The following is a 16,310-nucleotide window of genomic DNA, read 5'->3' as shown; positions in this document are numbered from 1 at the left end:
ATTATTTATTATATATTTGCATATCATCGAAATTATATATTTTTCTTTTTTTTCACGATTTTAGTTTATTTTATTTTTTTTCTTTATTTAATTTCATTAAATTTTTATAAAAATTGTTATTCTATTATTATTATTATTATTATTATATTATTATTTATTATATATATATAATAATTATGGTATAATATACTCTATACCATATTATGGTATATATTATAACATAATTATAATTTATATTTATATAATTATTATTATTATTAATAATTACCATTTCCTATTAGTAAAATTAATATTTATATATTATTTATCTAATTTTTTTTTCTTTTTTTTCTAATAATATTCTTCATTCTATGATGGGGTATTCTTATTTTTATGGAGGTAAAATTTGTTGTTTGAAAATACTCAATTTTTTCAAATACTCGTATATTAAAAATCCAATTATTATTTGTTCTAATGATCATTGAATATTCATAATTATTTATCTTTCTCTCTCTTTCTTTATTAATAATTCATAGATATTGAAATGTAATATAAATTTGTAATTATACCTTGAAGAGGTTCAACGTTCTGACCGAAAGTTGATGAGAGATATGATGACCAAAAAAAAACAAACAAACAACCAAAACATACATACACATAATAACTATCCTTGTTTGGAAACACGTCATTAGCGTCCTTCGTTTAACATAGAGATATATTACATACGTATATATACACGTGCGCATATTAGAAAAAGACTGAGAGAGAGAGAGAGAGAGAGAGTGATTGAGTGAATGAGTGAATGAGTGAGAGAGAGAGAGAGAGAAAAAGATAGAATAAGAGAAGTATAATAGACAAATAAACAGACAGAGACGTGTGCCAGGAGAACGTTTAGTAGGTCGTGCGATTCCGTACGATTTACAAGGTTTCTCTACCTTTTAACAAAACTACCCTTATTCTTGTTTTTTTTTTACTTCTTCTTATTCTTCTTCTTCTTCTTCTTCTTCTTCTTCTTCTTCTTCTTCTTCTTCTTGTTCGGGTTCTCATCTCTTTCATTTTGATTTTTTTATTTTATTTATTTATATTTTTCTTTCATTCGTGTTTACAATTAAATTAGAAAATTGTATAAAACAAAATTATAAATTAAACACACACACACACAAGCAAATTCATTTTTTGTCGTTCATCCTTTGAACGATGAATTAAACTAAACTTCTTCAGTCACAACAAAAAAAAAAAAAAAGCAGATTACTTTCCCAACAATTTGTGTAAACTGTTTATCGAAATGGAAAATTGATTGTAATGAAGTTTCTTCTTCAGGAAAGGTTTAGGAAACTTCTCTTAGACAGAAATACAGATACATAGACAGAGAGAGAAAGAGAGAGAGAAAGAGAGAGAGAGGACAAATTTTCTGTAGAGAAATCATGAAAAGCCACCAGCTGCTGTCGACATCAGCATCGTCGTCTTCGTCGTCGTCGTCGTTGTCGTCGTCGTTGTCGTCGTCGTCGAATGTTTCGTAGACGAAGGAAGGAACTTTAGCTATGAACGTTGAAGTATTATACGCTTTGCGTGCTTCGATGAATCTCTCTCTCTCTCTCTCTCTCTCTCTTTATCTCTCTCTCTCTCTTTATCTCTCTCTCTCAGTCTCACTCTCTCATGTTCGCTTGAAACGACCACGAGAGAGCAAGAGGGAAGTAGATGCGTTTGAGCGGAAAATTGTGAGCTCGTAATCGGGACTGTGTGTAATAACTTCACGCTAGTACGACGATATAATATCGGTTCTGCTAACGTACTATCTTCCGTATAATATTTCATCCTAACTCATCATGTTAAATTATAGAACAACGAAAAATGATGATTATATTTTTGAAGTATTTCAACCAATACAATTTATACATATACGGTCATGAACGCATGGTACGACGCATGCACGGTACGCATATAATATTAATTAGGTATGTAGTATTAAATTAATATTAATATATATATATATATATATATATTTAGTGTTTTGTTATATTTTTGCAAAGCATTGCTAATTGGTATTGTGGATATGTTTTATTAATTATATATAATATTTTTGTTATATTTTCCAAATTATTGCAATTGGTATTGGATATATTTTATTAAACTATGATTTCAACGAATATTAGGTATATAATATGAAATTAATTTTAATATTTAATATTTTCCAAATTATTGCATATTATTATACATATATATATAATATTTTTGTTATATTTTCCAAATTATTGCAATTGGTATTGAATATATTTTATTAAACTATGATTTCAACGAATATTAGGTATATAATATGAAATTAATTTTAATATTTAATATTTTCCAAATTATTGCATATTATTATATGTATATATAATATTTTTGTTATATTTTCCAAATTATTGCAATTGGTATTGGATATATTTTATTAAACTATGATTTCAACGAATATTAGGTATATAATATGAAATTAATTTTAATATTTAATATTTTCCAAATTATTGCAATTGGTATTTGGATATAATTAATTTTAATATTTTTTAATATTTTCCAAATTATTGCATATTATTATATATATATATATATATATATATATATATATATATATTTAATTTTTATTATATTTTACGAAATATATGTTATTTTAGATTTCTAATAATTCTAATAATTCTAATCAACGATTAATATGCCTAATTTTCATTGATATAATATTTCAAAAATCCATATACCTCAATACGATATCTATTTAAATAGAAATTTATCCAAATATTTCATTTCGTAGTTAAAAGAATGAAACTAATGAGTTCCACACTAAAAAGATTCACAATTATGCAAAACAAATAATAATAATAATAATAATAATTATTATTATTATTATTGTTATTAGACTTGGCCATTTTAATGAACTTTTGAATTCTTTTATCTTGCATCTGATCGATCAATGATGCATTCGTTCATTCTAAACATAAAAAAAGAAGCAAAAACCAACTTCGAATTATCAAAATTCAAAGGAATCATCAAAATTCAATAATTTCGATTGATAATAATTTAATTTTTTTTTTTTTTTTGATAAGAGTAAATCATAAACGAGATAAGACGAAAATGTCTTCTTAAAACTTGAATATTTCATCTTATATTAGGTAAGAATGAGTATTCTCGTGTGTCTTATTTTCTCATTCTCATCTTCTTTTCTCCATGTTTCGTTTTAATGATTAAATTTTTAATGATCCCCTTGGTGAATATATATATATATATATAGATATAGATATAATAAACGTGATCTAATTAGAGGTCTTATGTGAAAGAGTGTATACCGGGTAGGTAACGCTAATTGCAGCTTCTTTTTTCCTTTTTGTTTGTTTGTTTTTTTTTTTTTCATTTTTCTTTTTTCTCCTTCTCTCAGTTTTTCTATAGAAGCGCTTTTGACGAGTGTGTGTGTGTGTGAGAGAGAGAGAGAGAGAGAGAGAGAGAGAGGAAGAAAGAAAGAAGAAAAAAAACAGAGAGAAAATAAGAAGAATAAAAGAAAGAAGTAAAAAAAAGGTCCACGAAATTTCAAATCGGTTCTTCATTACCGATTCCTCAATTGTTTTTTTATTTTCTTTTTTTTGGGTGAATTTTTTTATACCATTTATTTTTATCAAATGTGATTTTTACTTTATATCAACCACCATCATCTTTCTTTCTTTTTTCTCATAAAATTGATTTGTAAAATTGTTTCATGTAAAAGTAACTTATTCTTATTATTATTATTATTATTATTATTTAACAAATGATTCAGGGGAAAGGAAAAACTCGTAAATAAAAAAACAAAGGAATATTTAATCTCTTCCTATCTCTCTCTTAACCTTAAATTAAATTAATTTTTGTAATCGTTGAACAAACATTGCTTCGTCAAATCGAGAGATTGATTTGATTCACGCATTCCTTTCGATCGATTAATCTTTTGACTAACCAATTAATTAGTTAAATAATATATTATTATTATATAATTAATAAATATAATATATATATAATATTATTATATATATAGTATAATAATTATATATTATATAATTATATTATATTATTATTATTATATTATAAATATATATATATATATATATATATATATATATTAAATATTATATATTAAGGAAATAAAGGATTTAATTAATATGTAATTTAATTGATATTAATATATTATTGAATTAGTATTATTTAAATAATATATTATTAATATATAATATATAATATAAATAATTATTGATATATAATTAATATATTATTTAACTAACAAATAATCATTAAAAATGAAAACTAACTACTACACGTAAATATTTTAACCTTCCGAAGAATAAATAAATAACATCAATGTTATCAGCATTTAACGAAACACGAATACACACACGAACACACACAAAGAAAGAAAGAAAGAGTGAAAGAAAGAGATAGAGAGAGAGAGAGAAAGAGAGAGAGATTAGAAAAACATCTTGATATTTATCAACATATGTTCTTATAATATACATACACAAACACGCATACAAACACACACGCATAAATGGAACATACATTATACATTATACATATATATATATATATATATAGATATGCGAGTATAACACGCATAAGAAAATATCGAAAGGAAGTTAAAAATTCTTTCGAAACATATCTTCAATATGGTGCAAAAGATCGTAACTAACGATAGAATATATCTATTGTTCTATTAATAGACAACTGCTATAATTAAATTACATTTATCAAATTGTTAATTAAAATATCGTTATCGTCATTTTAGGAAATATACGATTAACTAATAATAATAACACGTTCTTTCATCAATTTTACACATATTTGTGTATCATATTATTATACGACTGTACGTATGTATGTATGCATGTATGTATGTATGTATTGATGTGTCTTTAATCGTATGACTGAAAATATTGCTATGAAAATTTCAAAAAAAATTAATATACAAAATTTAGAAGAAAAAAAATCGAAGAACATGTGGAGTAATGTGTTAAAAAGAAAAATTTTCAAAATGGTTGAAAGAATGAGAAAAGAAAAAGAGAAAGAAAGAAAGAAAGAAAGAGAGAAAGAGAGAGAGAGTATATGAGAATGCACGTGATAGAGTGAGATAGAAAGAGAAAGAAAAAGAGAAAGAGAAAGAGAGAAAGAGAGAGAGAGAGATATGTATATGCATCTTCCTCCGACCTTGTCGCGTTAAATTCACTGCGAAGAAAATTTCAATACATTATGTGTATAATAACATTATACATATTATTATAAATATATATATGAATTTAAATATAAATACAATGTAGTATGCGTTTATATTATATATATATATATAATATAAAGAGAGAGAAGAGAAACATTAAACGAATATAGACGTGTGTTTGTACATACATATATATATATATATATATAATACATACTTGAAATCATGCGCATTAATGCGACTCCGCGATATATAATATAAAAAGATATATATATATATAAAATACACAGCGGCATAAAAATACAAAGAAAAATAATAAAATGAGAATGAGAGAGAAAGAGGGAGAGAGAGAGAGAGAAAGTGGGTGGATGGGTGGGTAAAGAAGGAGGAAGGGAGAGAAATAAATAATAGACACACGCATGCACGTGTCGCCTAAATTACTATATATATACATATAGAAGGAGAGGAAAATCATTGAAATAAAATAATATTGGTTGAATGTGAATTTGAAAGATTTTCATCAGTCAAATTAGTTCGACAAAATCAAATAAGATAATAAAATGAAATAAATTAAAAATGATGAATAATACAATCGGTTCACCATATATATATATATATATATATATATATACATGAAGGATGACGTTGTTCGATCTCAGTTTGACATATCTCAAATTTTTCAATTAGTATTAAGAAATATTCAAGAGATAATAGATAAAAGATAACATTTTCGAACGATCCATTTGAAATTGAATTGGTATCGTGTTTTGTTTTTTGTTTTCTCTTTGTATTTGTGTATTATTAGATTTTGTTCGAAAAGTAATTTCATTTTTGTTTTTCATTCAACACAATTTTGGGAATTAGTTTAATGCAAAAAAAAAAAAAAAAAACAAACAAAAACAAAAATAGACAAATGACAAACACGTGAGAGAAATCATTTTGAGAGAGTTGACATTAATCAAATGAAATGATTTAAAAATCAACTCGAATAATAATCCTAAGTTTTTTGTTTAACCACGAAATCAAACAATTGTTCTTTTCATTTTTACCAAAAAAAAAAAAAAAAAAAGAAAAAAAAAAACAACAACAACGAACAATCACTTGACGAAACAACCTAAGATTTTTGTTCAATTATAATATTTTCGTAATTGTAATGAATTAAAAGAGAGTAGTAAGTAGTATAGGTGATGGTTACGGTAATTACGATGATGATGATGATGATGGTGATGGTAATAGTAATGGTAGTTATAAAGTTCGTGTAAGAAAGGTTTCATCCCCGTCACCCTTTCTTAAGCCTCGCAACCTAAACTCGAGAAAGAAAGTCGAAGAATGGCGTCTCGAGCTTGGAACATTTCCAGGAAGTCTCGTTCTCCTCTTATTGATTTTTATTTCATATCCTTGGGGCCATCTCGATGTATTCTCTCTCTCTCTCTCACACACACACACACACTCTCTCTTTGAAATATTAGCGTAGTCCACCAGCCTCCGTGTACCGTCCTAACCCCCTTACACTTATTAGTTCCTCTTTTTGTCATCATCTTTTTCATTTCTATCTTTTATTAATCTGATCATCTTATACTGTCGGCCTAAATATTGATCTATACTACTTAGTTTTACTTATCACTTACCTTTCTCCTTCTCCTTTCACTTTGGTTTCTTTTTTTGTTTGTTTGTTTGTTTCACTCTCTCTCTCTCTTTTCTCTCTTTCTCTTTTTTTATTTCACATACAAAACTAATCTATTTTTTATCTATTATCTTATAATTATTTAGAAAAGTGGCAAAGTTTTTTGTAACCCCTTAAGCAGCAGCAGCAACAGCACGCTCGAGTTAACTCGAGCGCTTTAAACCGGCCGATTATGGCACGACGTATTATTTTATATTTCTAGGATTTTGTACACTTAAATATAATAGAAAATGGAAAATAAGAATGTAAAAGCAAAGAATAAGAATAATTCGAAAAAGAAAGATTAAAAAGTTGACGACGAACGTGTAACATTGCAATATTCGACTTTTCTCTGCAAATCTGCAAACAAAATCCAAATATTCATTATTTCTGTATTTTTTCTTTTTTTTTTTTTTTTAATTTTTTTCAAAACAATGTTCTAAATTATGTAATGATTTTTTTTGGCCGTTTTTTTTTTTCAAAATACTTTCTGTTTAAAGGGTTAATCCGATTGACAATGAGAACTTAGCCACACTTTTTTTTTTGTACATGTTATCAATCTTTCAAATGGATCATGTAATTATATATATATATACATAAAAAAAAAAAATGGAGAACACGTAAGAAATAAATGTGAGAAGGAACGGCAAAGAGAAATAATAAAATAAAAAAATAAAAAAAATAAAAATAAAAGAATGAGAAAGGAAAGGAAAGGAAAGGAAAGGAAAATGTAAAAAGAAAAGAATGAAATATCTTTTTCCCTTGGGACACAGGTAGAATGTCGTTAAAGAAAAAAAAAAAGTAACAACAACCTCTTCTTCTCGTCGCGTCGGAAGTCTCTACAAAAGACTCTAAACGATATTATACACACACACACACACATATATATATATATATTGTAAGGGTGATGATGGAAAAAGTAAAACCACAAGGCGCCGATTCGTCTCAAGAGAAATGATCGTCAGGTCGACGACGAAAAAAAAAATAATTATACACTCATACATATATACATAACATTACATATGTATACACAGACACACATATATACATATATATATATATATACACATATCATGCATACACGAAAGATTAAAAAAAAAAAAGAAACAAAAATGTCAGAAATGAACTCGCCAATGCGAACGAAGTAATATAATCTCACGTAAACTATTAACTGTGGTTCTATACATGTAATAATGTAATGTAAAATAATTGCGTGCTCGTGAAAAAACTCGTTACCCTTTAGCAAGGACGAAATATAAATGGACGACGAAGAAATTGCGATACGGAAACGATAACTCGATTGTGTCAATTTTACTCAAAGAAATCTTACGTTACAAATTTACAAACATTTGTTTTCAAATATTTCAATCAATGGGGTAAATGTGATCCATCGAATTCCCCCCTACCCTCCCTCCAAAAAAAAAAAAACCATAAATTTTTTGACAAATATTTTAAATCAATGAAAGATCCATCGAACTCAACCACCCCCACCCCCCACCCAAAAAAAAAAGAAATACAAAAATTTGTTTGCAAATATTGTAAATCAATGAAAGGTCCATCGAGTTCTTCAAACACCCCCCCCCCTCCAAAAAAAAACCCCAAAAATTTATTTGCAAATATTTAAATAAATGGAGAGTCAATAGTTCACCAAATTCCAGACAAAAAAAAACACACATAAAATTTTTTCGCAAATATTTAAATCAATCGAAGGTCCATCGAATTCAATTCCCCCCCCCAAAAAAAACCCCAAAATTTATTTGCAAATATTTAAATAAATGGAGAGTCAATGGTCCATCGAATTGATAAAAAATATCTCATCAATTTTGTCGTAAGAAAAAATAGAAAGATGATAAGAAAGACACACACACACGATCAAAGAAAATATTGTATAATCATTCAGAAATGTGCGTATGCATTAGCAAACGATCGATTATCGTTTCCCATTGGATAGTTTCGCAGGTACATTGGAAGAAGCAGGCTGTTTTGAAGAGAAGGAACAAGAGGAGGAGAAAATGGGTGGATGAAAGTGGGTGGAAAGGATCGGATAAAATGGTGGTACTGGTACTGCTACTGCTACTGGTACTGGTAGTGGGTGGTGGTGGGTATATACGAAAAGGGGTGGTAGAAAAGCGTGAACGGGTATTTTTTTTTCCATCTCGCGAGATGGAAAAAAAATCCTTGCCTTTCCGTTGTTCATTTTCTTCCTTTTGTTCCTTCGCTTTTCTTCTCTCTCTCTTTCTCTCTCTCTCTGTCTCTCAGACATTCTTTCTATCTCTCCCTCTCTCTCTCTCTCTCTCTCTCTCTCTTTCTCTAGGAATGTAATGATGAAAATAAAAGAAAAAATGAAAAAGAAAGAGAAAGAGAGAAAGAGAAAGAGACAGAGAGAGAGAGAGAGAGAGAGATTTAATTACTTCTGTCAATGGGATTCACAGCGAGTTGCTGGAAAAGTAGCCCACAGGCCTAAATACGCTCTAATTAATGAACTAATTAATTATCCTAGCTGAATTCTAGCTGGTCGACTTCTCAATACGGCATCCGCGTATAACGTGGTTGGGATATAAATGAAGAGGGGCGGCGAGGGGGCGCGAGGGTGGGAATAGTGGGGAGGGGGGTGGTAAAGAAGAACGTGTTTTCTCGTTCAATGTCGTATTGGATGACGATTCTCGGTATGATCGATCTACCCAACTGCTAAGTTAGTACTACATCAATCTCTTTATCCTCAATGTAGACGACGGGAAAATGAAAATAAAAATAAAAAAAACAACAACACAAATTTAAATAATATAAATGATATTTATTATAGTAAGAGAAATAATAACAAGAAGAAGAAGAAGAAGAAAAAAAAATATATCAAATAATAAGGACACACATATAATATGAGATGAAAGAGAGAGAGAGAGAGAGAGAGAGTGAGAATAATATATGATGTGTGAGAATCAAAATGATATGCATGAGAATTATCTTTTAAATCTCTAATAATATATATATATATATATAATTATTATATTATTATTATATTATATAATTATTTAATATTGTAATAATTTATAATGAAAAAAAAAATATAATTATAATTATATAATTAATATTGTAATTGAAATTAATTATATATATTTTAATTATATTTTTTTTTAATTATAATATAATTTATAAATTATATTATAAATTATATATAATATATGTATAATAATTATATATATATATATATATTATTCGAGAATAATTAATATTCAAATTGATTATTATTATTATCATCATCTATCATTATTACTACTAATTATTTATTATTATTATGATTATTATTATTATTATTATTATTATTCCCGCGTATACTTAGTGAGAAATAAGAGAATTGTATGTAGTCGAATTAAGCATCGCAAATTATCATATTTACCGATAAATAAAAAACATCGGGAAAAGAATTGTCATTTAAATCGTCGAATCGATCGTTCCGAAAATCGTTCGTGCCTATAGCAAAAAAAAAAATAAAATAAAAAAAAAAATAATAACATGGGAGAACGATCGACTCGTTTATCACATATATACATATGAAGAAAATAATAAATAAATAAATAAATAAATAAATAAATAAATAAGCGGACGAACAAATTAAAGCCAGTTCTGCTTTCGATTGCTATACTCGAGATAAAAAAGATTTCAATGTAAATAATCAATGTAGCGATATCAAAAAAAAAAAAAAAAAAAAAATTATACAAGGAATGGACGTAAGAACAAAATAAAAAATAAAAAATTAAAAAAAAAATAACAAAAACAAGTTCATGCTTTTAAAAAAAAAAAAAACATCGTTCATACACCTTGTAACAAGTTTTCAATTTTTTGTTTGATTATTTCTATTTAATTAATCTATCGTCGCTATGAATAAACAATTATTCTCCATTATTATCTTGATTTATTTTATTATTATTGTTATTGTTATTATTATTATTATTATTATTATTATTATTATTATTATACGTCGCCAATTAAAGGTTGATGCAAAAAAAAAAAAAAGAAAAAACTAAGAATAATATTATATATATATATTAATTAACTACTATCGTCAAAACGCTTGACAATTTTATCTAAGGGTGTGTATGTGTGTGTAGAAGAATATAAATAAAAAAAAAAAAAAACAATTATGCGCGATTAAAATGAATTCGCAAATTAGTGACTGGAGCGAAAGAACTAAACAAAACAAAACAAACAAAATAAAAAAAATTAATATAAATATATATATGCGAGTTTCCAAATGGCAAGAAATAAAATAAAATAAAATAAATTAAATTAAATTAAAATAAAATAAAATAAAAATACAAAATAAACGATTAACTAATATTAATTATACATATATATATATACATTATTAATTTATTATTATTATGAAAAACTAATTATTATTATTTATTGTCATAATCATTATCATTATCATTACCCATAATCATAATAATAATCATTATCATTATCGTTGTTGTTATTATTATAATTACTGTCATTATAATTATTATGATTATTATTATTATTATTATTATTATTATTATTATTATTATTATTATTATTATTATTAATTAGTAGATATGTACGTATTACTATGAAGACAATTGATTGCTTGTATATATTGAGAATTATCGTAATAAAAATACTGTACGAAAAAATGTATCAAATTTTATGAATCCTCTCTCGGATGGTGTGTAACCTAATTTAATAAAAAAAAAAAATGTCCTTAGTTTAAACATTTCTTTGAAAATTTTATTTATTATAACAAATATATATATATAATATATAACGCTGTTTCATTAAAAATATTTTTATTTCTGTTTTTTTTCTATTACATATAAAAACAAAGGATATATAAAATAAGATAATTCACATTAATTAGAATATGTGTGTGTGTTAGCCAATAAACAAATTGATTATAAATCATATTAATTTATTGGGGGATGTGTGTGTATGTATAATTTTGTTTGCATCATTCTGTATAATATTATTATACTTGTTATTTATTGAAAATATCGTACTTTTTGTATTCATCTAAATTATAATAAATGCATTGCAATTGGAATGGATCAAAATTAAAATATGATTCCCTTGACTTTGCTATATATGAAACACATCTGGAGTAACAAATGAAATTGTTATTTTATCCATTGTTATATAATAATAATAATAAATATCAAAATAATTGACGTTCGATCAATTTTGACATAGAATTGAAATTATGGTACGTATGATACGATACGATCAAACTTTCAAATGAATTTTCATAATTCAAAAAACCAAAACAAATTTTACGTTTTAACGACGATCATCTTCAATCTCTCTAACAGTCTGATTATTATTTTTTTTTTTTTTTTTTTTTGACATAACTATTGTTTACTTTCAACAGATGAGAAAATATATATACATATATTTATGTAATAAAATTAAAAAAAAAAAAAACACTGATCATAACTTATTGAAAAATAATCGTTTGGTCTGACGACGATTTCTTGCATTCGTCTAAAGAAGATTATTTTGCAAGAAGAGTCATTGCCTTATGTATGTCAATATGTTAATATAATACTATAACTTATATTAATTTAATTACAAGATCTTTTATATAGCACAAACAAACAAACAAACAAAAAGAAAATTATGTTTTAAAAGCTCCTGATTGAGCAGCTTTGATTATAAATGTTTTCACCGTAGTTTCGTCTAATTTAGCAAAATTAGTCGTTTGTATTACTGCAGTCATATGATTTAATGCAAATTTAAAACAAAAATCTTCCAACTCCTGAAGATAAAGATAAAGATAACATTTAATAATCATGTTTAATAAGTAAGGTAAATAAACGTAATCAAACATAAAAATTAATCTTCTATTGAACTTACTTGAGCATTGTACTCGATCGCTGTACTGTATAAAAAAGCCACATTTAAAACGGTAATTCCTTTTTTAATTATTTGAACGCATCGTTTTTTCAATTGTGCTTCACAATATACATTTGCTAAATCTAACAATTCTAGAAAAAAAAAAAAAAAAAAAAGAAAAGGAAAAATCAAATATCAATTATATAATACGCAAAATTAATAATGATAATAATACATTAGAATATTTGAAATGATCGTGTGAATTATTACCTAATGCACTTTCAGGAGGAAGATCAACTTCATCTGTATACAAATATTTCAAAAATGATTTATAAACGTCATGAGAAAACTGATCATGTTCAATAACACTGTAAAAGTAATACATGATTTATAAATTAATTAAATAAGAATTCATAACAATAACAACAAATTCACATAGCTCGTTATTAAAACTTACGTTTGACTATTTTCTGCCCAAGCTCCTTGAAACATGGTTCTAAAATATTGACATCGTATTTTTAATACAGCCTTATGAACATGAATAGGTTTACCATCTACCTGTATCGTCAAGTCACTTGTTGTCTACAATAGAATTAATCAAATATTAATCAATTAGAAATCCAATAATATGTATATATCTTATCTTATCTTAATACATATAAATTACGTGTGACGTTGTTTGTCCGCAATGGACTCCTAAACAACTGAACCGATTTGAATAAAATTTTGCACACTGTGTGTAGTTTCATCCAACTTGAAAGATAGAATAGTTTATATCTCAATTTATAATCGAAATTATTTGTTTATTAATTAATTAGAGCCATGATTATCTCTGTTAGTTCGATAAGATTCTAACAGATGGCTGACTTAAAGACGTGTGTATTGGACTGATTGTGAGCCACAGTAGCAACGCGTGGCGGGGCACCCCTAATGTTAATATAAAAAAAAAACAGTGCATAAAAAAGGAACATACAGAATCATTAAATGCATCTCTCAGACAATCCACGATACTCGATTCTTCTGCTGCATAAAGATACAATGGACGATGCATTACTCTTGGTGATGCATAACAAGCCAAAACATCATGCAAATTTGTTAATGGAGTAGGTGTTGGTATTGTAATGCTCTGTCCAAGACATTGACCCCACATAAAAACTTTATTTCCTTCTCCAATTGCAACACTTATATGATCATAATGCAATGCTGCTACATCAGATACTCTTCCCATTTGTTTGATAAATAACTATTAAATAAAAACAATTAGTTATACAAACAATAATAATCTTCTTAAATAATATTGACATTTATTTTTCAAATAAATCAATGATTATTTTACCTTCATGGGAACACATGTATTTGTTTTATTACCAAGACCTAATTGACCATAACTATTACTTCCCCAAACGTAAAGAACACCTTCGTCACTTAACGCTAACGTATGTGCATAACCGCAGACGACTTTTTCTAAAATCATTATGACAAACTTCTGTATTAAAAAAGATATATATATGTATATTATTAATGAAAATGTCTGAGATATAATAATATTTACCTATAATTACTCCAACTAAACCAGCAACTTTACACGGATTCAATTGATTAGCATAACTTCCATTTCCCAATTGTCCAACACCGTTGTGACCCCATCCATAAATTTCACCACTATTAGTAACTGCCATACTATACGTCTGGCCGCATGTAATGGAGACAACTTTTTTACCGGTTAATGCAGAATTAATTCTACGTGGTGCACCTTGATTAGAACTAAGACCACTACCTACTTGTCCACAGTTGTTTTGTCCCCACGCATATATCTAAACATAAACACACATGTGAACGATCAATTTTGATTCTTTGTCATAATACATTTTTTAACTTAGATTTTATGTAATATATATATATATATATGTATCATTATGCATACTTCCTCTTTTTTTTTTTTAAGATGATTATTCGATTACGAGATATAATTTTGTTTCTCTGTTACCTCTCCTTCATCCGTTAGAGCAAGAGAATGATGACTTCCACACGCAATATCTATCACATTTTTTTCAGTCAATGGCATTCCTACACGAGTCGGAGTCAATCCATGAATTGTTGATCCATTACCCAATTCACAGAAACCATTATGTCCCCAAGCATATACCTTGAAAATATTGAAAATAAATGATTCACTTATTATTGAATCGACCATAACAATTGATATCATTTAGTAGAATTAACCCTTAAAGTGCACATGGGGTGTTTGACACCCCAATGTGTTTGAACGCGTCTCCTGAAGTCACTATTTAAGATTTAGACCTAGCAATTGTTTTTAAAAGTACTTTGATATATCTTTTTTTAAAATAGAATAGATTTTATATATCCATCTGAATGAACACTAGATGGCACTAGACAAATAACCCATTTTTTTTTCGAATTCAGTACCGTGTTCTCGAGAGATCACAAATTTGTTGGGTTGTCAAACAAACAATCCCATGTGCACTTTAAGGGTTAAAGTTTATAAGTACCTCTCCTTTCATTGTAAGTGCCAATACATGTGGACCACTGCCATAAGCAAAAGTTTTAATATGTTTGTTACAAAGGGCTTCTACTTTTTTAGGATGAAGGGTATTATATGTATCGCCTGTTCCAAGACAACCAGTAATGTTACATCCCAAACTAAACACTTGATTATCTTTTGTTACAATTAAAGCTTCATTTCCTAAATTACCTATAAAAGAAATTTTATTTATTTATTTGTCTATCTATTGGTTTGTTTTTGTTTTAATATCTAAATTAATAGAAAAAAAATATATATATATTTAAAAAAAAAAAATAATAATAATAATAATAAGAATGTTGTCAAAAAGCTGAGACAAATCTGTCAAATAAATAAATCTCTAATTACCATATACCACGACCATACGAATATTTGCAGTAAACTTAGGTTCTAATAAAGTAAAAATTGGCCAATTTCTTAATTCGGAAGACATATTGTATTTTATATAGTAATTTTTTTCTTAACTGAATGAATTTTTAAACACAAACTTTAATATTAATGTTACTTTGTAAACACTTTAACCTTCACAGTGATTCATTGCAAAGGGGAACGGTAAAACCTCTAAGTAACAAGATACAATGAGAACTGAAAATTCCATGAGTATTGATAAAATTCTTTGATCACATATTCATGATACAATATATAACAATTGCGTAGTAGATAAAAATTGTCAATATAAAAAATATTTGAAATTTATGAAATTACATTCGTAGCACGATAAAAGATTAATAAATTAAATAATGGAGCACAAAGTTTTAGATTATTAATAATTATATTATTGAAATATGATTTTAACACAAATAATATCTTCTAGCACAATGGAATATGAAAAAAAGAAATGAATATAAAATGTATTTCACAAATTATTTAACAAACTTCTGATAATTTGATTCACGTATAATTAATTCACTAATGAAAAAATTCGATTTAAAATTGTTATTGTCAATTTTTGGTTATTTCTTTATTTATTTGTCACTTAATCGTACTTTCGTATCATCAACAAATTCTATCAAAACTAATCGAGATTTATATTTTTGCTTTTTTTTCTGACTATACTTTAATATCAAAATTAATTATTT

At 26.3% G+C, this 16,310-nt stretch overlaps 1 protein-coding gene across 2 annotated transcripts; it reads right to left on the bottom strand.

The window, feature by feature from the left end:
* Positions 1–6,043: 6,043 nt before the first annotated feature.
* LOC107070266 (RCC1 and BTB domain-containing protein 1) lies at positions 6,044–16,261 on the bottom strand. Of its 2 annotated transcripts, none has more exons than XM_015328302.2 (11): positions 16,108–16,261; positions 15,580–15,792; positions 15,200–15,402; positions 14,677–14,835; positions 14,242–14,503; positions 14,026–14,153; positions 13,663–13,932; positions 13,147–13,271; positions 12,960–13,057; positions 12,711–12,841; positions 6,044–12,612 (listed from the first exon to the last, which is right to left on the bottom strand). In XM_015328302.2, the coding sequence occupies exons 2-11, from the start codon at positions 15,662–15,664 to the stop codon at positions 12,472–12,474; spliced, it is 1,602 nt and encodes a 533-aa protein (XP_015183788.1). In that variant the 5' UTR covers positions 15,665–15,792; positions 16,108–16,261; the 3' UTR covers positions 6,044–12,471. The 2 variants fall into 2 exon arrangements, with proteins under 2 accessions (XP_015183788.1, XP_015183789.1); XM_015328303.2 differs by lacking the exon at positions 16,108–16,261 and having other exon boundaries at positions 14,242–14,377; positions 14,471–14,503; positions 15,580–16,078.
* Positions 16,262–16,310: the final 49 nt, after the last annotated feature.

The sequence above is a fragment of the Polistes dominula genome, unplaced genomic scaffold (genome assembly GCF_049000335.1).
Source record: "Polistes dominula isolate Pdom_NZ unplaced genomic scaffold, Pdom_raw_medaka contig_15, whole genome shotgun sequence".
Classification (NCBI taxonomy): domain Eukaryota; kingdom Metazoa; phylum Arthropoda; class Insecta; order Hymenoptera; family Vespidae; genus Polistes; species Polistes dominula.
The sequence above is the reverse complement of the archived record's forward strand: the minus strand, read 5'-3'. Positions and strand labels throughout refer to the sequence as shown.

Excerpts from the sequence above, each read along its gene's own strand:
- LOC107070266 (XM_015328302.2), bottom strand. The coding sequence starts at position 15,664 with ATGTCTTCCGAATTAAGAAATTGGCCAATTTTTACTTTATTAGAACCT. Across the intron at positions 14,836-15,199 it reads CACTTACAATGAAAGGAGAG|GTATATGCTTGGGGACATAA; the intron begins GTACTTATAAAC and ends AATATTTTCAAG. Across the intron at positions 12,613-12,710 it reads CGATCGAGTACAATGCTCAA|GAGTTGGAAGATTTTTGTTT; the intron begins GTAAGTTCAATA and ends CTTTATCTTCAG.